Raw genomic sequence first — 24,039 nt, 5'->3', positions numbered from 1 at the left:
TGATAGATAATGCTCCCTATCACAATGTAAAAATAAATAAATCACCTACCTCCAGCTCGACAAAATTGGAAATTCAGCAGTGGTTAAGTAAGGAGAATATTTCTTTTACTAGCGACATGCTCAAACCAAACTTGTATAACCTCATAAAGAAGCACAAACCTTCGCAAGTGCAGTACTCGGCAGACAGACTATTGGTAAATAGTGGCCACACATTACTTCGTCTGCCCCCTTATTATTCTGATTTGAATCCGATAGAAAGCATAAGGGCTAAAGTGAAAGGAGAAGTCGGTTCAAGAAATGTTACTTGCAATTTGGCAAATGTAAAAAAACTTTGCGAGGAGATATTTAACCGAATGGGTCCAGAAGATTGGATACCGATTTGTAATCACGTCAAGACACTCGAGAACGAATACTGGGATAAAGATGTGCGTTTTGAAATTGAAATTGATAAAGTGATTGTTCAGTTAGGTGATGCAAACAGTGACAGCAGTGACGTTTACACATCAGACTCTTCGGATGGAACAGTCAATGGCGTTGAAGAACTGAGGTAGTGCTTGGAACGTCAGTGATAAGTGGTCAATGTTTTCTGCTTTTCTCTACCTGCTGTGAAAGGTCGCAGTATCTGCTTATACCCCCTCCTCATCCACCCGACCCCCCACACGCGTTGCAGTCCCTACTCCTCATGTGTGATAGCTCAAGCTCGGAGTTATATTGCGCCTAGTGTACTTAATGCAACAATCTTTTAGGTGGAAATTGGCATGCAGTTATGGAGAGACACATGGTTATGGAAGATATAAACTAGATGTGAAAAAAATTTTTTTAAGAGGACTACTTTATTGTGACCAAGAAATTGAAAAGAAAAATATCTTTACTGTTAATGGAATAATATTTTATACTAAAGTGTTACATTTACACGCCCATATTTTGTTATTGTATTTTGGTGCCAAATCATTTAACAAGTTAAAGAAAAGTGCATTGCATTAAATGAAACTGTTTTCGTCATCATTTTAAATAATATATCTTGAATGTTGTTTCCATGTCGCAAATATTAATTCAGGTTATCCACACAAGTATCCAAGAAATTTCCCTGAATTTCCATAACCACAATTTCAAATTTAATTATTGACCAATAATGTAATTTTATGAAAGAAATTTCCAAATTTAGCCTAGAAAAATTCAACAAAAAATAAACTCAAACAGAACCTTTAATACACTATTTAATTTTGTGTATGACTATGCAATAAAACACAATAAAAAAAATATTTCACACTCCGAGTGATAGCAGACTGGAGTATGAAATTTTCCCCTCAAATAACTACCTCTGGGGAATTTCCACAGCTTTCCCAGGATTTCAAGTAAATTCCCCGACTTTCCCTGACCAATTCGAACTTCGACTTTACCTTGATTTTCCTGAATGCGCTATCAATATCAATATCAGACTATGTGTGCACCTTATAGAGCCATCAGCATAACCTACTAATACTGGGTACATTTTCATATGTGCTACACAGGGGCAGCAGAACAGATAAAGGCTGTACTCTTTGAAAATGTGTTTGAAAGAGAATTTACATATCAGACAACTTTTTATTTCTGTTGATTAAATACGTACACTGTAATATCCTAACGAATAATAGATTTCAACTTTAAAAAAAAAAAAGTTATAGAAGGGAAACAAAATTTTTGGGCTACTTCTTACAAGGGAAAAAACAACGTACATCTTAAAAGAAAATGATGAGAAGGAAATATTTGACCATATTATACGGGAAATCGTGTTGTGTTGAGTTTGACCATAACTGAAGCAAAGACTGATACACGTGGAGCGCACCAGGCTCACCCCGGCTTGTCGATCATCATGCTGCGGCGCCGGCTGCCCTGCAGACGGCGGGGCTCTGTGGACGCCATGTTGACGATGCCGTCCCACTCCCTAGCCCACTCCTCCTCCGAGTAGACGAGGCCAGCCTCGGCATTGAGGCGCGTCTGCTGCCAGCGCCAGCGCCGCCACAGGGCTGGGGCACAGTCGCTGCTGCTGAGGAAGGCGTGCAGGGCCTTCCTCAGGGTCAGCAGTCTGTCGTGGAAGCCCCACATGCCTGCGCCCACCACAGCTCCCTATCGTCTGTCTCACGCTTACATTGCAGTACACTGTTTCCACAGCTTCTTAACATTAATGTTATTATTTTGAATATGATTAATGATTATTATACTAGGTTTGATTTTTGTTGAAATTATGCTATTTGTTGACTTTTCTAAGACCATAAAGTAGTGTCTTTTGACAAAATTATTACGCCCTGAAAAAAAATATCAATTCTTAACACTATTCATTATTTCACAGGGAGGAGAAACTATTTGTAAAAGTAGATCACTATCAATAACAAGATATTTTTTATTAATTATGTTCTGGGGTCAACAAAGCCAAAATTTTTAACATAAAATTATATAACAAAATGAAATGGCAAAAATGGTTAAAACCAAGAAGGCAATTTTCCGTTACCTTTTTTTACAAATAAGAATTGAATAATATCAATTTATGCACTTGGTAAAATACAAGAAAATGTAAATCAAAATTCCCATTCCAAATTTTACTTTTAAAATTAAAATGCAGACTTGCCAACTTTTGAAACCCTCAATTAGTAAAATACATAAAAAATAATATAACACGCGTAAACTGCTCGCGGCAATTGAAAAATTAATAAACTTTCATGATATCACATTTTTTTCTAGTAATCGTTTTAACATACATTAACATTGCAGACCAACATCATTCTCATTATTTAACATTATGGAAACATTTATGCTTAGTATCACATCAAAGAAAAAACTGTTCTTTGTGGTACTCTACAAATCAACAAAGTGTACCTTTGTTACAATATACACTGATATCAGTTAACTTCCAGTAGAATGTCCCTGGAGTACTGGTAATGAAAGCAACCTTGACACTATCATTTTCAAACTTGCATCACAAAATGTTACTACTAGTGGATATACTTTGGATTCAGAGTCATTGCTGCCGTCGGTCGTGACTGTAAATGCCAAAGTTTGTAAATTACAAACAATTTTATAGTTGCATCTGTTGCCATTTCTTTCACGATAGCCGTCGACTTTGTTCTTGCGCAACCAAATTATTTTGCTACTTCAGAATTTGAAAACATTCTTCTGAATAACGGGCCTGCGTGATCCGAAACATTTAAAGGAATATTATGTTTAACCAAAAAGTTTGTAAACATACCGTATATACTCGTGTATAGCGCGCCCTTTTTTCCCCTCAAGTAAAGGAAAAAAATAAGGATGCGCGCTATACACGGAAAAAAAATTTTGGGGTGGGGGGGAGGCGGGGAGGAGTGGAAGTCGTTAACTGCCGGGTGACGGGTGACGTTTCTGGCCAGCCAATTTAAATAATCAGGTACCACAAAATGTTAGTAAAATTTATTTATGGGGAAAAAAAAAATTTCATTTTTTTTTTCTTTGGAATTAGTTGCAAAAATCGTGGTGCGCGCTATACACGAGGGCGCGCTATACACGAGTAAATACGGTACATTCTGTATGTATTACAGCATTGTCTGTGCTGTTATTTTTAACGAACTAATCACTAACCTTTGAATTGACTGCGACACTTTTAACATTTGCGAGATGTTTTGAACAGTTCACGTGGAGACTGATGTCATATCTTCCGCCGTACCCAATGTTGATGTCGCATCTACACAATGAAAAAAATGTGAACTGTGTTCCCTTGCTTGATTTAAGAATACACCGAAAATCCCGCGTGTATGTATCACGAAATGCCTGAGTATAGTGTGTATCACCTTTCGGGGGCATTTTCTTCTTCACTTGATTCCACTTCCGTTAATTGTGCACATAACACGTTTTTATTAAAACCATGCAATAAATTTGTTTCCTAACCTGTAATAAAAAAAATCAAAATTGGCTCAACTTTAACTGAAGAATCACAACATACGCTTATGCACGAGACCATCTTGCCAAACTAAAAATGCTATTTAAACTGGTTCGTGATTGGTTGTAAGCACATCAATGTAACTCAGGCGGCCAATAAGGAAAGATATACAATCGAACAACAAATTACGTGATTCGATGGCCTATGACCAATAATATAACTCAATTACAGCACTCGTTTCCACAGCAACAACATATGGCAACAGCTTTCACAAACCATATAATAAAACATTTGAGGCAGACGGAAAATAGATGTTTTAATAAACGTCTCGTACTTAAATATCGTAGAAAATACAGACATCCTCGTACAATCATAAAACGGACGTGATTTTCGTACATTTTACGAAAAAAACGTAAAGGTTGGCAAGTCTGAAAATGTTTTATGTATGACATTTTACCTCTTTGTGTACGGCATTTGGTGGCAGTAATTTTGTGAATGTGATGGAAGTTAAGGAACAGAAATTTATAACAACCACGGTGCTGCCATCTGTGCAAAATGGTGCGAACCAAATTCACAAAGACAAAGGGAAACTTTATAATATGTATTAACGATTTAATGAATTTTAAGATGATGGACAGTATTTTAATAAAATTCCTTGTCGAAAATCAGGTCCAAAGCCCAGGTTAAGTATTTTTTTTTAAGTATTTTTCACTTTTATCAGAGCAGTTTCATTATATAATTTAACATTTCACTCTGCCAATAAAATGATTCATTAGTCGATGTAGCAGCTCTGGCAACGAATTCTAGCAGCAGGTGCAGAAACTACGTGTGATTCGCGTCCCAAAATGTAGATGAAAACATATTTTTTGTAGAATTCTACCTTGAATTCAGTAGCAGAGTTTCTTATTATAAATGTATTTGCACATTAATTTGCTCGTTACTAAGGTTAGATGTTACACATCACTGGCGAGTACTGAAATACTTGCGCACATATTTTTGTACAATGTTCATTACAATTATAAAGTTGTGTCTAAAATGTTTGTGCTCTTTGGGTATATCTGGGAACAGTGTATAATGAAACAAGGACAACTATAATAGCAGATAATATGCATTTGAAAGAGAGTAAATGCCCATTAAAATGCACACTGCAATCTAAAGGATGAGACTTGCTATAACAGAGAGTAAAATTGTAACACAACAAGAGTTATTTAAATAAATCTGATGTTAAATTCTGAGAGCTAAGGTAAAGAAAAAATTACCATACAGTTTAAAAATTGGGTTTTTAATGTAGTTCATCATAAATAAATGGTACAATAGTTTGCAAATAAATGATGTGCATTAAATATTGCTATCAAAGCAATGCACAGCCTGATGTGATGATCATACTCAATTACAGTAAAACACTGTTGTTATGACCTCTCACGGTTCTCAGAAATAGGGTCGTAATACACGTAACAAATATTTTCAACTGTCTGGCCCTCCTCTGACCCACAGTCAATAAATGCTCTTTTTCACACCAAATCCGCGTTCAGTCGTGTCTGGCAAGAAATTTAAAAGTTTTCATATTCATTTATACTATTATTTTAATAGCATACGGTTTCCAGAAAGAACATGTACCCAAAATGACAACAAAACAAGCATAAACACGGTAAAAAGTGCAGCGCAACTGTATCTTTTAACAACCTCTAAGTATATTTAACACTGATCTCATAAAGAAAATGAAAGTTATTTTCATTGAAAAATTAATTTATTAGTATTAGGCTATAACTATTCCACGCCAAAGAGGCCAAGAAGGTTAAGCGCCATGACGCTATGTTATTGCTGGTAGCACAAAAGGGAAAGGAAGTGCCTCCAACCAAGGAGCTGTCACTCGATAGGGCCTACAATGAAATTATTGTACACCAACAATTCGTCTGTACCAACATCAGAATGTCATTCACATTCAGAGCTAAATTATAATTTATTTTTAATAATAAGACAGTGAAAAAACTGCAATTTTACTTTCTTAATATAATTACTTTAACTCTAACAACATTTTAGTGTTAAGAAAACATTTAACAAAAGATTTTTTGAAATAAAAATGTCAATCAACAAATGTAACACCATCAGGTTGGAGTCATATTTTTAAATGCACTTGTTAAAAGATCATTGTGTTTTTCACAGACTGTCTGAAACATACAAACAAGCGAGTCATGCAGCCTCGAAGGAATTATAGCGAAACGTAAGATTACAGCGGCCAAAATTATTAGTGAGCGCAATAAGTTCAGAAAACATTGCGTGCCCGTGTTACAAGCCTGACTTGAAAGGGAAAGCAAAACAATCTCGCGAGCGTGGCCCGGTTAGACGACTCATGGCAGACATCAAATGAAAAGGAAAAGGTACCGTCACACAAACGAATCCGTAACAGCATCTACCAACCGAAACTGAATTTACATAAGGTGGCGGCCGAATTAGTAAATTTTACCAAAGTGAAGAAACTATACCTTATCTATTGCCTATTTTTGACAGAGCCACCTTCTGTTGGAAACAAAGTTACTCCTAGGAACCAATATTTGCCATGCTCGCCGGGTACCACGCAGCTCCTATGCCTAACGAAAGTTAAACTCCTACATAGAAACTTTTACAAGTCGAAAGCAATTAATGAGAACAAGCTACCCAAGAAATTTAAATATTACCAAGGACGAGTCGAAGCTCTCAGGGGCTTAAATACCTTAGCACCCAGGTCACCGTGTAAGCGCAGAGCTCAGGAGGGGGGAAGAAAGGAGAAGGGTGGCGAGAGCCAAGGGAGAAGGTAAGAGGGAGGGGTAGGACGGCGGTGGCCGTGATGTGACGTCATACGCGAAGTTCACTTCACTTCACTTCACTATTATAAATAGAATGCTAACTATTAAGTAATGAGTAACGCCAAAATGTAAAGGTATCGGGAGATTTCAGTAAAGGTTTATGTTTAAATCCCAATATTTATGTTAATTTTTGTGTAACCATATACATTTGAATGTATCAGTTCATTCTTAAAGGCACTAGTTAATGCTACATTTCTATTTGCATAGTTGCGTAAATAAAGCTAACCCTTTAACTAAAGCAAAATTGTGTTTATTGCATTATATGGGCATTTATGTATCGTGATTTTAGGAGCAAAAGATGGCTATGTATTGTTAACCTCAATCGTATGTTATACACGTTGCGCCAAATTAAATTTTACGTCTTAGTTTTTAGTAGGATTTATAATCACCTACCTGTTAATTGTGATTCGTCAGAAAAAGGTCAGATTTGCATCTCAGCACCTCTAATAGTAATTACAACTTAAAAGTTGTACACTATGTCAAACAGACCAACAACTTTGCAGCAGCATGCCAATAAAGGTTCTGCAATGATAATAAGGTAGCGAAGAATGTAGAAAACTGAGTTGTGAAAGTTTTTCTCATGAAGAAAAATAAATTTACTTATTAGCTTTTAGTGTAGGGGACATCTAAAAATAGGGATTGGCCTCAATTCGTGGTTGGTCTCTACTCAGACTCATAGTGTACAATTTTGAGGTTGTAATTAATATTAGAGGTGCTTCATCCTTGTTTTGGGACCCGAGATGCAAATATTACCCTTTTTTTACAGAATCACAATTAACAGGTAGATGATTGTAAGTACTACAAAAAAATAAAACGTAAAATTCCGTTTTGCGTAACGTGTCTAACATACTATTGAGGTTAACACATTAGAAGGAAAATATATTTTGGGGTGTAAACAAGAAAGCCAACATGAGAAATAATCATAGGTTGCATTTATTCAACTTGTTATAGACAAAAACTTGTAGGTACTTGATTGTTTTCACTTTTGCAGGCAGTTATAAGCAATAGAACACACCCTGCACCCTATTTACTTTATAGTTTGGTTATCCTAAAACCAAATATTCTGTTTACATTGTAGGATAACCAACAACTAGGGATGAGCGTTATTTAACGTAGCTGTTATATTTTAACTGTTATCAAATAATAACAGTTACGTTTTTGTTCTCATCGATCATCATAACAGTTACCAAGAATGATCATTAAAAGCTGATGGAGAACATCAAGCAGCCGAGCACACAACCTATCGGCACTGAAAAGAACTCAGCTCCTTGTTCTAAGTTCTAACGTCATTCCCGTTCTGTATACTGTTCCCAGTTCTTAAATAACAGTTTAGCACTTTGTTGATATTTGTGTCCCGATTTGAGTTAATGAATTAACAGCTTAATAATGTACGAACCAATTAATTATTAATTATGTATATCAATTTTGTGTTTTATTTGTTAAGGTGACTGTAAAATACTTGGTATAAACTACTTGGAACAAATTGCTAACTGTTTATTGGGGCTTATATTATATATATATTATTTATAAGTAAGAAAATGTATATTGTATCATATTTTGTAAATATTCCTTTTTAATGATAAACATAACCTTTACAAACGATTATGAAACCATAACAGGTTCCATTACGTTTCTGTGTTATCAAGAACGAAAGAATCGAATTCTAGACTGCTACATTAGCGCACACGCCCAATCTAGCGAGCAAATAAAATACTATAACTTCAATTCCTGTACAGTTGCTAGGTGTCGCCATATGTACATTTCATTAACTAAAGACCTGGGAAGACTTTTGTTTATCTTATTTAAAGTATTGATTGGAAATTTTAACAAATGACACAGAGTTTTAAAATTATTAACTTACTATCCCACGTCTAGTAATCCATACTTGTTCGCTCTAACGAATTCTTGAAAGTCTTTTTTGGGATATGTTTTTCGCAGTTCTTGTGATCGTTACATACTATCGATTCTCAAATTCTGAAGAAACGAATCTGGCGATACCGGTATTTACACAGTTCTCGTTATTCAATAACAGTTCAGGAGTGGAGTTCTTGGGAACTGTTTATTATACCCAGTGGACAGTTCTTGCAATCAATATATAGCTGAAAATGTTACTTTTTTGAATTACAATGCAGGCTGGTCGATGAAATAAATTTCCTATTTGTTCTCTGATAAAAACTGCATATTGGATATTGTTTTAAAAAAATGCTTAGTAGATACCTAGTTTTAAAGTTTTGTTGCTTTCATACGATATAATTTTAAAAACCTTTCATTATTTAAATTTGTAACCAAAATAAATTAATTATACTATAAATATTCAACCTAGCATATTTTTTGGGCTTATGTTACAATATAGTGGTCTTGTTATAACAGAATTGACGGTTAATATGAGTTTTACCAGAATTCTCAAATAACAGTTATTCAATAACAGTTATTCAATAACAGTTTAAATATCCTGTTATTCACCAAGAACTGTTATGGTAATAACTGTTACAGAAAAATAACCATTTAGATCATCACTACCAACAACCCATATTCTGTTTACATTGCAGGATAACCAACAACCAAATATTCTGTTTACATTTTTTCCCGTTTTTTGACGGATAAAAATACATATGCACATACGGCAATTGATTTTGCTGCAATATATTAAATAAAGGTCATCACAACACACGTTAACACAACGAAAAAATTGCTTTAATAATGTTTTATGGATGATTAAGTATATTTACCATATATAGTACATTTTTTATTTACTTGAATTTATTTAGGTGTGATTTCAGGCAGAACCCTTTTTTATGAGTAGTTTTTGTGAATAAAAACCTTGGCCACTATCTAGGTTTATACAGTAAATAAAACTATAGTTAATTAAGTAGGCTACCATTTCTGGGCCTGTTTTCACACTCGTAACAGTACGTTAGGCAAGTGGGAAGCTATTTTGAGTACCGGATGTTGGTCAGCAGCTATAGGGGTACAAAGTATGGCCATCCTCCCATATAATGGTACACCATAGGGAATACAATGTTAAAAATATGGTACACCCTAGGAGGATACTATTAGTTCTAGATATAATTGAATAAACACAGATGTTTCATGTCTACTGACGATGGAAAAACTTGAGTAAATCAGTAATGAGAAAAACAACATGTCGGGTCTAACCCAGCGATGCAGCGTGCAGCAAGCAGTTTCCATCTCCAGTAGTCGCAAGGGGCCACAACCTCTGGCAGGCTCCGGAGTCAGCCCACCAGTTCAGTCTTCCCGCTTGCTCCAGGGACACCAAAGTCGAAGTCTCTATCAGATCCTTTTCCAGAAAGGCACGAAAATCCTCTGCAAATACAACAAACAAACAAGTAACAATTTTTTTTACACCTAATACGTAATACAGTACAAGTAAGAATGAGCACTTTGACTGCAGGAGCTGGATGACCATGCTACGAAACTCATTTATCTCCTACCAATTCTACAACAGTCTCAACCACCCATAGCAGAATACATTGGCAGCATACCTGGGTAAACCGTCAGATCAGGAAGGGTGAATGTTGAGGCAGGCGTTTCAACAAAATACTGGTTTACATTACTGACGTCACTCTCAATGGTAGAACGTGCACGAGAGACCAGGTTCACGTTATCAGTCGCCCGTGAAATCCCTCGAGTCAACTTCTTTACTGGAAAAAATATATATATAGAATAGTTTACAGCCCGCTGATTAGTTAAATACAACTGAGTAATATAGTTGGTTTCATTCCTTACCAAATCACCCAAACAAATACCATAAATTAACACTCATAGATTTATCTCAGCACACAAACACGGCACATATTTCTTATTTATAGAAATATTCTTTATTCTTTTCCAATTTACAACTATAAAAATATTCCTGACTTTCCATCTTAATTATACATAATCATCACTAAAGAATAACAAGACCTTCTCAGAATATAGTTGAAAATATGAAACTGGAATTATTCATTTTCATAACTTTACAACAGAGATTAATATTTATTATCTACAGGATTATAAAAATATGAAAATGTGTAAATTTGTTCTAATGCATGCAGACTGACCATCACGTCATTTCAAATGCCACCTTGAGCATCTCAGCCTTTTGGTTAGATAAGTGTCTAAACTACAGCCTCTCATCCTTCCAACATACTTATGGAACTAAAAAGGGCAAAAAAGTTTAAACTGTACTATTGAAAGAGTACACAAACCCAACTTTAATGGATATAAGGCCCACTCACACTATAACAAAGTCTGTCTAAATGCTTTAAATTTTACATGTTATATAAAACTTTATTGTAAGCCACATCATTGAAACATAAATAATTAGTCATTACGTCTTTAATGAAATTTAACAGTACCCATTTTCATTAAATGTTACAATTTAGAAAACACACTAAATTTTTTCATAAAGGGTTTCAGACAGTATGTATTTTAAGATTAAAACAGGAATGATGGTTTATACCTTTTCAAACTAATAAAAATTAAGGAGTTTTCTAGGAGCTAGTTAAAGATTTAAGTTATCTTCAGCTATACATGAAAATCAATAGCATTCTTTTTTACTAATAGTTAAACACAAGTAAAACTTATTAATATCCAAAAAAATCCTTTGTGTCACTATTAACACAAATGCCGGCACAAAGAGTATTTAAGGAGCTAAATACCATAGTGAAACATTGCTTTTCTGCCACAGAGTTTAAAATGAAATACCTATGTAAAATTACAAAAAAAAAAATATATATTTTATTTTGTGGCAAAATGTAGTTAGAGTGGTATGATTATTCGCTCATAAACTAAATGATTGTTCTTTGCAATGTTAATTTTGTATAGAGAAATTGTAATAGTTTATTTATAATGAATTTGTAACAGTGAGTTTTTTTTAAATGGAAGAATTTAATAAAATGGTATTCAACATTACGTTAAAAAAATAAACGGAATTTTTTTTAACGATTGTAAGGTGAAAGTTTATGGTGCAGTTTCCAGACTGAATCTAAGCATCATGTCTGTCATTAAAGGTAAATAAGATTAATATAAACAATTATAGCTAGAATATTGAATATTGGTACATATTCACAATGTTAAAATTTGATTCAGAAAATTGTTGTCTGCATTTTTCATTCTTCACCCAGAGGTTGAGTGTAGTAATTGTGCTCATTTCGAAAGAGCTATGCCTGGCAATTAAATAAAAAGAAAATTATTACAGTGAAATAATTACTGATTAATACAGTGGAATAATTACAGTACAACAATGAGGGCACAAAAAGAGAAGTTTTGTAGTGTTTCTGACACATTAGTGATTTAACATAACTAAGAAAAATAAGTAAGGGAGATCAGTCACCATATTTCTTGCAGGACAAAACAACAGATTCAGTATTCAAGAGGTGGAAGAGAACACTGAGGAGTGTAGTGATGTTGAATGAGCCAAATGGTATAGACAACAGGACAATGACGGACAACCATAGGGAATTACCAGGTACTACACCTATGGAGCGGCAGATGCCTGCACTGGCAAATGAACAGGTAGTTACAACATCTGTTCAGTATACTAGAAGTGTAGGTAATAACTCCATGTATTTGAAAATTTGAATGCATCTATCCTGATGAGAAAATTTGAATGCATCTATCCTGATGATAATGAAGCTGTAAGCACAGGGCAAAGATATACAATCACTGAGTACACAGATGGAAGCTCAAAAGAATGGTATACAGACACAGTTTGAAACATTAGATACCAGGTTTGAAACACAATGATAGGATGGAGAAAAATGAAACTCGGATCACAACATTAGTCGAGCACAAGTTTTGTGAGCAGAGTGAAGAGTTAGCGAAAGTGCAGGATACAGTAGGTTCGATAAATAACCTTCTGAACGAAAACACAAACTAAAGACCATCACACAATTGCGACAGGTAAATAAATTAGGTTCGTGAAATTCGTAAAGCATGTAACGAGAATAACAAAAAATTTTGGTAAGATTTAAATCACGTTTAAGAGGTGATAACTACTCAGATGAACACGATAACAACCAGGGTGAACGCGACTGAAGTTAGCCTAGTCCAAGATCAATCAGATTGTAAAAACATGGCCAGTAAGGTTATCAATGAAAAGGTATGAGAAATTAGGGAAGAGGTAGCCGAAATGGGTGATCGTAACGGGAAAAGACAACAGATTATTCAGGAACACGTCATGTCTGTCGACAGGAGAGTAGGTGAGTTGAAGAGGAACATCCAGGCAATCAACTTACAAGATGTGTCACGAACAAATGACGAGAAGTCAACAAGTGTTGTTTCAGCACCGAAGGTGACTACCAACTATAACGTAACCTCACATGTACCAGCTACATCACACCTAAACTTTATGAATACTACAAAAGTTATACGACAATGAATCCCGTCACCTTGATTCACCCCCCAACCAGATATTGGGTTGAGGCGATGCCTACGTTTTCTGCATCTTCACACGAAAATTCAGTCAGATTCCTTAAGCAGTTTGATGAATACGCAAAGATGTTTAACCTCACTGAGCAAGACAAACTCAGATGTCTCAGTTCTTGTTTAAAACACCATGCATTTTATTTGTGGGAGTTAGTACAAGCCACCATCACTGATTTTGCATCATTCCGGTGTACGTTCCTACAGCAATACTGAAACATGAAAATCCAAGGGAATTTGAAGGCCTAAATTCATACAGAAAGCTACAAACCGTGAAAGAACAAATCGTTCAAATCTTATTTGAGTGCCATGTTCGAAAATACTAGGTAATTAGATTATAGATTTACTAATAGGTGATGACGAATTTGAGGCAATTATTTTGTTGCAACTTACAATTCAATACCAGGTGCACTTGTCGGGAAGAAACTACAATAGCATCACCAAATGTAGAGAACAACTCCTCTCCTTCAATCGTTTAGAACGGATGAGTAAGAATTCAGCATTTCAGGAGTCTGGTGAACATACAAACCAGTTGAGGAATCAACCAATCTACAATAACCTGCCCAGAACCCAACAGTCTTACCAGACAGGTAACCACCGACAGCAAGAGCCTAAGACAGCCAACATCAACACCTACAGATGGAAATGGCAAGGAAAAGGGAGGTTCTATGGGAAAATCAAAGACCAGCAGTACTATCAAGGGCATTCAGAGCACACTAATAGTCATCCAAATATAAAATCGAAGATATGGTGGGGAAGCAGTGACGGGACAAGGAGAGTAATTTCGACGAACAAACAAGAAGAAATAATGCACAACATAGGTCTCAACAACAGGAATCTTCGACCATGTCCGAAGGGCCACCTAGATCTTCATTTTTTTAAGATCATCAGCCACCCCAACTGATTCCCTTCTAGTAAACAACAAGGTACTCGACTGCAACACAGTGAAACCTCTACTACTAACAACACATCCACCTCATGGTTTAATCAAGCATTATCATCCTCAACAAGCCCAGGAGTATATTTCACACGTCAAGAGCCTCAGAACCCATCTGCTCTGACGTATTCATCAAGAAGTCAAGGAACCCAGGGGGTGAAGCTCGACTGGTCAGCCAGACCAGGTGCTCAACCCAAATTTGTAACTAGACAGAATCGGTGAAGCAATGCACATATCCACTGAGTTACCCAGTGGAGCGGCAGAGCAAGATCGGAGGTGTGAAGTGTGACAAGAATACAGGAGAAGATAATAAACCGACATTTACTCATGAAGACTTTCAATAATTTGTGCGAGCCCAATTACTTTCAGCCGCAGAGTCTAGAAATAAGCAGAAAACGCCATCACATCTAAAGAACATCAAAAGTGGAGATTTAGTACTAAGACGTACTTAACCAACCAGCAAACTATGGAAGAAAGTGATGAAGAAGCTGTTTCTTTTGTACGATGGCCCTTTTAGAGGAACTAAGGTGATAAACCATAATTTCTATGCACTGGAGTCAGTGAAAAATCACAAGTTAGTGTGTAATTGTAACTTAAGTCAGTTAAGAAAGTACAAACAGCCCAAAATTCAAGCATAAAAAAATACATTACCTGTATAACACCTAGAATTAAGTTGAATGGTATGTGATGATAGAATATGAAAAATCAGTTAGAAAATTGAATAATTTATTATCCTCAGATGGTTGAGAGGAAATATATAAATATGGATTAACCAGTATTTGTGTGGTTTTATTATTTGGGTCAGCTAAGTCAGTGTACAGTTGATAGTTGATATGGTTGAGTAGAGTCTCAAGTTATTTTATTAAATATATTTTTGTGTGTTGCTGGTATGCACAAAGCCAGCGTAGCTCTCAAGCTAGGTTGGGTTCCTATGCTTGTGGCAACCCGAGGGTAGATTTTTTTTGTTGTTTGCCATGTGACCACTTCTCAATTTATAAGTCTTAGTCCACCAAACCTTTAGCAAGTCGTTTCATTTGGTAATTATTTTTTTTATTGAAAAAGATTGCAACTGATTATTTTCATAGTATGTATACATTGTCATTAAGACTATATGAATTCTACAAAGATTATGGTAAACTTGAGAGAAGTTTGGTTGAATACTACTTATGAGTTACTAGTGTAACTGACTATGGATTATGGGTCATAATACAGCTAATTTAATCCAATATCATTCTCATGTTTGTTTTGCTATTTGATTTGTATAATTTCTGTTAATGCACTAAATATTTATACGGTTCATTTTCTCATTATATTACAAGTATATATAGGAACTTTATTCCCAATATACACCACCCTATGGCAGCCGCCATCTACACTTACATAGGGAAATGCTCAAAATCCCAATTTAAAAGCATAAATCCTACACGGGAAATAAAGAGATTTTGACTATAGAAAGTATACACAAGTAACAAAATTCGAAAATGATGATTATTTAATCAAGTTGGTATTGATAAATAGAAAATGTTTAGACCATAAAATAAAATACATATTATCTTTCTACAGTTATACATTAAAATGGTATAAAAAAAGAACAAATTGTACCTAGAAACACAACATTATTTCAAACAGCAAATGTTTGAAGAGTTACAGTGCTCGCAAGTGCATTGAACATGAAGTTTGTTAAATAAATAGTTTTATTGAAAGAGTGATAGCTATGGTAGAAGTGAAGCAACACAACAAACAATAGTATGCATATAGCAGTCTGCTTGCGTGTCACTGTCGCGCTCAGTTACGGCGACGCCGCTGTTTCAAGTCAAGCTTAGCTTTTAGCAGTTTACAGATCTCCTTCTGGGTGTCTTGACGACTTCCTTAATTCATTAGACAATGCTTTTACCGTTCACAATACTTCAAAATTAATGCTAGTTGGTGACAATATAAATATATGTCCGACTGTTTATGATAAATACACAGAAAAATATTTAAACATTCTTGCTAAACATGGCTTGGCATCTTGTATTAACAAATATACACGCAAAACACTTTTCACACAAACCTGTATAGACCATGCGTTTGCAAAAATAAAAAATAAAAATGACGTTTATGCTGCTGTGTTACACACTAATATTACAGACCATTTTGCTACTGTTATTAGCTACAATATTGTGTGTCAAAGGTCTCTTAGGAAAAACAATATACAAACAAATTTTAATGGAAAAATTTTATCTGATTTTCTTGAATTCGAAGTCTTGGAATTGTGTATTAAATGAACAAAATGTTGATATTGCAACAAATAATTTTGTAAATTTTATAGAAAATTACATAGACAAAGCTAGTTTGCTTACTGTAAATACACGTAAGTCAGTAAAAATGTTAAAACCATGGATTACAATCGGGTTGATTAAATCTATTAGAACACGAGACAAAATTAAACAACCATTTAATACGCAGCTAAGACAAACATTTTGTGACTACAGAAATAGGCTTACGTCTCTTATATACGAATAACTAAAGACAATTATTATAAAAGAAAAATTGCTGAAGCAAAAAATGATTCTAAAAAAGTTTGGAATATTATTAAAGAGGTTACTGGCTCAAAAAATGAAAAAGTAGATATTAAAACTGTATTAAATGATAATAACATAATAAATGCCATGTCAAATCCTGAGCAAGCTGCAAACACACTAAATAGATATTTTACCAATGTTGGAAATGCTATGGCTTCAGAAATCATTAAAAATAATTCTAGCAATAAGCCCCAAAATTATTCTGTTGCTACAAAAATTGTTCAAGGGTCTTTATTCTTAGCTCCTGTGTGAGAATATGATATACAATCAGTTATTTCTGAAATTAAAAACTCCAATGCGTTGGGTTCTGATAAGATAAGTGTAAACATTAAAAGAACACAGACATAAATTAATTGTGCAAACCTCTAGCTCATATAGCATATTTAAGCTTAAGTTTATGGAAATTTCCTAGACGGCTCAAGGAAGCTATTGTCATACCATTGCATAAAGGGGGTAGCTTTGCATCCTCAAATTTTAGACCATTCTCTATATTAAGCAACATTTCAAAAATTATAGAAAAATGTGTTAAAAAACAATTCATGTCATTTTTGGATAACAACAAAATACTGTCTGTAAACCAATTTGGGTTTAGAAAAGGCTTAAGTACAAATGATGCTCTAATTAAAGTAACAAACTTTGTGCACAAAGCCATAGAACAAGATAAAAAATATATTGGTGTAATGTTGGATCTTGCTAAGGCTTTTGATAGTCTCACATAAAATACTTTTAGATAAACTGGATAAAGTATGAATAAGAGGTTTGGCAAATACTTGGTTTAAAAGTTATTTGGAGGGTAGATCTCAGAGAGTCAAAGTAAATAATAAATTAGGAGACATCCTATATATAAATATAGGCGTCCCACAAGGCAGTGTTCTTGGGCCAATTTTGTTTCTGATATATATAAATGATCTATGTAACTTAGACATAACGGGGCAGATAGTTTCTTTTGCAGATAATACTGCAATTTTATTTTCATCCGACAATTAGCCTTCGGTTTTTGAAACGGTAAATAACGAACTTAAAAAAGTCAAAGAAATATTAGATGATAGTTTTCTTTCTCTAAACATAAATAAAACCAAATATATTACTTTCTCTGCCAATATTTTGGGTCAACCTATAGAATATGAACTAAAAATTCATGTATGTAACGAAATAAACGTTAACTGTGAAAAATGTAGTGTCATAGAAAGAGTACAGGATATAAAATACTTACGTATAGTGCTCGACTCTTTTCGAAAATGGGATAAACATGTTTCTTATCTTACGAACAAGATTCGAAAAATAGTGTATAAATTCGTTGAACTAAGAACAATATTATCTATTGAAGGTATTAGAATGGTTTACTTCACTATTTTTCAGTCTGTTATGCAGTATGGCATTCTGGCTTGGGGAGGGATGAGTAAAACGTCAATTAAGCCACTTTTAACAATTCAAAAACTTATTTTACGAGTTATTTTCAAAAAAAAACACATGTACCCATCCAAGGAACTTTTAAACTATTAAATGTATTTGATATTAAAAGATTGTTTATTAGAGCTGCAATTATTAATATGTATCAAAGGGATAATCAGTTAAATTATATAGATCATAACTATCCTACACAGCATAGACAGAATATAAATTTACAAATCCCTCAATTTCATAAAACAATATCTCAGAGATCTTTAGAATTTTTGCTTCCAAAAATTGTTGTTATTCTTCCTGCAAAACTAAAAACTAAAAATTATTTTCAAAGAAAAAATATGTTAATATTTGGCTACGTAATTTAACTGATGAAGAGATGGCTTTAGTATTTAAGTAAGTTTTATATATTGTTATAACTTTTTACCTGTACTTTACTTATATACTAATTTTTATTTAATTATATTATCATTTATTCATGTAACAATGTTATAATTTATACTACGTTTTTTGTTTATAGATAATATTGAATTTTAATAAATTGCTCTTTTTAACTTTCATCTTTATATAACTAATGTAAAGTTTCTTAGGTTATATTTTCTATATTTATTTCTCAGTTACTATACATTTACAAATGTTTACAATCATCAAAATACCACATATAATTTGAAGTGACTAGATGCACTCACATACAAGCTTGCTTTCGTGAGTGCTAAATTTCCTGGTTAATTAATTAAATATAGTTAACAAAGTGTAAAAAAATAGGAAATAAATTATTATCATCATCATCTTCAGAAATGACTATTAAAAAAAAATTATGTGATATGCTGGACCATGTGAAGAATCAAACAAGACACAATGTGTAGTAGCATCCTACTGTATGATACCTACTACTTGGCTGAGATGTCAACAACACCGCGAGAGCAGAGTGCGGAGCGGCCGACTTCCACATCTGCTACCATGCTACTGGACAACCACCAGTTGGAGTAACCATCGCTACTCAAATGAATACTTGAGATGTACGCGGCAGAGTCTCTGTGTTTCATGATACGTCAATGCTTGTGGACGAACGTGTTCGACATATCAACAAAGTATTCAGGCCTCGAAAGATAGTGAATGTATGTAAATTTACGTACTCTCTAATGCTTGTAAGTACCTAGTAATGGACAATCGTTTCATTTACTGTATGTCATCCTTGTTTTTTCTATATCTGTTACATGCTTATGTCGTGTATTATTTAGGGAAAAATTTTGTAACATTCAACTCTTAAAATGGAAGCAGTGAGAATAACATCACAAAAATATATCTACGTCTGCCATGATAAAATATACCAATCCCTCACTTAGCACATCTTCAAATTGCGCAAATTTGTTTAGAACAATGTTAATTTTACTACCCCAGTCCTGAATAGCACGTCTGTAATTTTTCAGTTTGCACAAAAATTCCACAGGAAAAAAAAAATACCAGGAATGACGTCTCGAAGTCTGCTTCAACTCAGTAAACAACAGATGTATAGAGGCATACTTAGCTATATGAGGGGGGAAAGATGCGCGGGCAGGTCGGACTTTCTATCAGCTGTTGTATAAACATCTGCTATGGCAAGTTCAGTTGTGGATATGGAGTGTAAAGGACCAGATGTTTATGCGTCCGCGTATATGCCGCCGAGTCATGCTGTTATCGCCTGGCAACAGACCGGGCCCTAATGAACTTCAGTCTAGCCAGTGGCAGGGAACTTGCACGCACAAACACAAAACAATGTCTGCCCATACTGTAAGAAATAAGGACTCTATCAAACGTTTATATAAGTCTGATGCTTTGGTTATACTTTATACTAGCAGGAATGTATTTGACATTAGATACCGGATCAGAAATGAACACATGATTCACATTGAAAAGGTTGTTAAATGAATGGTGCAATGAAAAAGAATCACGGGCCTGACAGGATTGGTGTGAACCAAATAGTGATACGCGAATACAGTGTTTTATCGCACAATGGTCGCATGCACGTAATCATCGCAACCATATTTTAGGCTGTCAAAATTGGGATAAAAAACTTGTGTAAACGTCGCATGATGTTTTTGGTACCACTAATAGATGCCGAGCGCTTTGTGTAGGTATCTTTTCCGTATAAAACGATGTATTTTAAAGTAGAAATCTAATATTTATTCGGTCATTACCACTTACTTAATAAATTAACGAAAAAATATGAAGTTCTTTGACGAGTAAATTTTCTTAAAAAGACGTTTTTAAACTTTATTTCTTTTATCCGATCGTCTGCGTCGCCGCGGTGTAGGTATAATCTAAAATTTATTTTTCGGTCATTACCACTTATTTATTTAATTAACAGAAATATGAAGTTGTTTGACGTGTAAATTTTCTTATAAAGACTTTTTAAACATTATTTCCTTTATCTGATTGTCTGTGTTGCCGCGGCGTACCGCTTATAAAAATGTAGCCAGCGCATCAGTCATGTTTGGTTAAGTTGCTTCCCGTATAGAGCGCGCGCACGTAGTCGAATATCAATATCTCGCCGAGTGCATACAACGCGCGCTCTCTGTCAGGTGCCAAGTTAACTACATTTGATAGCCCGCATTCTTTCGTGGCAAGTGTGTACTACGACACGTTAGTTCACGTCAGATTCAAGTGGCTTGCGTTCGCTTTAGAGTTTTGGTTTTTCTATTTAAAGTTGAAGAAAGGTTTTTGTTTAAGCAATTATTAATATAGATTGTTTGGCGTGCTCTTGTATACTCCACCTTTTTTTAAATAAACGTACTTTCCATGAACGGGTTTTGTTTTTATGAATAACTTTACCTAACAAAATTTTTTTTTTTTCCCGCATATTCTTCGCACCTCTACTTTTCAAACTTGATTTTAGAATAAAATGTGCAACGATTATACAAGAAAACACGGTAAGTTCGTGGAAATATTTTTCATTGAGTGTTATTCTACACAATTATATTCTGTAAAGAATATTTCCTTATACATTTTGGAACACATTAAGTAAATTAGCTTTGCTATCTATGGAGATTAATGCTCTAAAATACGCAATTTCGAATAACACAAATATTTTTAGAAATGCATTAGTCATGCTAAGTGAGGGATTGGTGTATTTAGGGTTAATACTCTCTCTTTAAAACAATAGATGCAATTTAACAGTGACCATATTGAAGCTGCATTCTGTAAAATTACAGAAGAAATTTTATTTTATGGCAAAAGATATTGTAGTGTGGTATTATTATTTGCTCAGCAACACAATGGTTGTTCTTTGCAATGTTAATTTTGTACAGACAAATTTTAATACGTTTATTTATAATCAAAATTTATATGGAGAGTTAAAAAAAAATATTGAATAATTGATAAAATAAAATGGTATTAAACATTTTGTTAAAAAAATTAATGTTGGAAAAATCTTTGAATGGTTGTGTGGTGAAAGTTTATGTTTTGATGCATTTCCAGGACTGAATAAAATCATCATGGATTGTTATAAAATGAAGGTAAATAAGATTAATAGAAACAATAATAGCTAGAATATTGAAAGTTTGGTATGTGTTCCCAAATGTTAAAATTTGATTCAGAAAATTGTTGTCTGCATATTCTTCTTTCTTCACCCAGAGGTTGAGTGTGGTAATTGTGCTCATATTGGAAATAGCTATGCCTGGCAATTAAAACTTAAAAAAATATTACTGTGAAATAATTACAGATTATTTCAATGAAATAATTAAACATATTAAATTATACACACAGTACAATGTATTTTTGTTTTTAATTTTTATATGACTGGAATAACATGTTTATTAGGGAGTTTTATAGGATTCAAGGTGAGATTTAAGGGCCCTTAAGGAATAAAAATTAAATAAAGGAGGCGTACGAGCCTGAGGGAATGCAACACAGAGTTGCAGGAGCCCACAATGTACAAAAACACAGCTTCCTCTAGATACTACCACCAAGCTTCCTCAAATAACTTGCCTCCAAATCTGTTACAAACTTTTTGTTCCCATTTTTTGGCATTTCCAATTAATACGACTGTACTTACTGGGCTCGAAATATACTCCATACATATACACATGTGAAAAATGCTACGAGCAAAGTTTAGAATTAGTCTTAGCTGATCTCAAATTTGTTGAAGGGTTTGTCATTGGCTCAAACATGAGTAAACAGAAGTTGGCTTCTCACCAACCCAGGATAAGAAAAGGGATTTAGCTGATGTCCAGATAGCGCTGCCTTTTTACAAGTTGAAATTTTCATCTAAATGTATGCTTTAGTAATATTATAATAGTTTTTAAGTATACATGCTTAGGAGCATATGCAGGATTTAAATTTTATGGGTGTGGGGGGAGGGTGACTAGAACCGCTTTGCCCGTGCTAAGCTTTCAAATTCTTTCCATATGTTGGTGGGATTGATAAGAGTTTTTTTAAAGATTTCAGAGGGGTTAATGGAATATGTCACCCCATTCCCCCCTCCTTGTGCACACCCCTGTGTACGTTGCCACCCAATGCTATGAGATTAAGCAAACCTGAAACAATTCAAAACTGCAAAAATATCACACTGTGGATGATGCAAATTGTAAAGACTCTATCTTACTGTCTGTAACGTCGACTGCAGCAGACTTGTGCAGACTGGGCCTGGTGGCAGTGATGCAGCTCTCGGTCACGTTGCCATTCTCCTCAGCCACAGCCCCAGAGGTGGAAGACATCGCCGGAGACGGGCCAAATATGTAAGTTTGGATTGCCATGATTATGTCCCAATTTTTATCTGCACATCAAAAACCAAAGACAAATTACATAGATCATTTAATTAAGAATTAATGAATATTAATTAACTAATGTGATTGATTCATTAATACAATTTTATAAATGGGAGTGTTTATACGCACTTTTATTTACCTGTATACACACCATTTTACTTAATTACTTAATTTTTAAATAGTATAAAACTAAGACAATATCCACATTTGTCTGTTCACTTACTACTTCTTAACTACAGAATGGATATTGATGAGATTTTCAACATCGTATAGAGAATTTCTTCCAGAAGGTTTATGTATATAATACATTCATATTTCATTTAAAGATTGTAGAGAAACCTTGATATTTTGTAATAACGTAATAAAAAAACACATTTAAGGCACATACATGGATTACACTGACTTACAAATGACTTATACATCAAATAAATGTACTTCAGAATTGTAGGTTTTAAAAGTCCTTAAGAAAAGTCTGTGATAGCATAAATCTATCTTCTAAGGGTAACACAAAAACCTATTTTATCTTTCAACGTTGGTTCAAAAATAACCTGTTAGGTATTTCTGAATATTGACAAAATATAATCCTTATCCATTTAAATATGTTAGTACCTTAGGCATTTAATTTAGACCAAATTTAACCTTTATACCATATCATATCTGATCTATCAAACCATGTTTTTTAAGAGCAATATTATTTTTATTAGGTACCTAATTTTTTTGTCTGTTTATCTGTTACACGTGTTAGTATGTATATAATTTTGGAAAACACCAAACACGAAAACTTGATAATTACAATACTTATTAAATCTAACTGACGTTACATTAGTAGACCACATCTGTGGTCGCTAGTAACACATATTTAAAAGATCAGAATGTTGTTTCACAGGTAAATAAAGAACAAATACTGGAGATGCTTGTGTTTGGAAGCCCTCTATTTTTTATAACAAAATACAAATATATTTCAATCCAGTTTTACTAAATATTTTACTCATATAATATGTCTGTTTTGACAGTACACATTCAAAAAATTAGGTATGTAATGATTTTTTATTTCAAATGAAAAGGTTGATTTACAACATCGTTCTTGTTCTTAATACCATTTCTAGTGAACTGACCTCGCAAACACTTGAGAGCAGTGGCCGAGTCTGCTCCAGTCTGGGCTATGAATTCTGCAACCAAGCTGGACTCCATTCCCCATCTACAGTTATACAGAAAATAAATACAATTTTCATTAAAT

General features: G+C 34.1%; 1 protein-coding gene across 8 annotated transcripts in view; it reads right to left on the bottom strand.

Annotated features, from left to right (window-relative positions):
• The window catches only part of LOC134543001 (OTU domain-containing protein 7B-like), a 107,554-nt gene that overhangs the window by 62,557 nt on the left and 20,958 nt on the right, over positions 1-24,039 (bottom strand). For all 8 annotated transcript variants that reach the window (XM_063387727.1, XM_063387665.1, XM_063387675.1 and 5 more), the window contains 5 exons: positions 23,918-24,000; positions 22,640-22,810; positions 10,233-10,391; positions 9,886-10,053; positions 1,835-2,087 (listed from right to left, as the gene is read on the bottom strand). In XM_063387727.1, coding sequence (XP_063243797.1) covers positions 1,835-2,087; positions 9,886-10,053; positions 10,233-10,391; positions 22,640-22,810; positions 23,918-23,993 — 827 coding nt within the window. In that variant the 5' untranslated portion in view covers positions 23,994-24,000. The remainder of the gene's footprint in view (positions 1-1,834; positions 2,088-9,885; positions 10,054-10,232; positions 10,392-22,639; positions 22,811-23,917; positions 24,001-24,039) is intronic.

Source organism: Bacillus rossius, chromosome 1, assembly GCF_032445375.1.
Source record: "Bacillus rossius redtenbacheri isolate Brsri chromosome 1, Brsri_v3, whole genome shotgun sequence".
Lineage (NCBI taxonomy): Eukaryota > Metazoa > Arthropoda > Insecta > Phasmatodea > Bacillidae > Bacillus > Bacillus rossius.
This window is presented reverse-complemented; position numbering and strand designations above follow the sequence as displayed.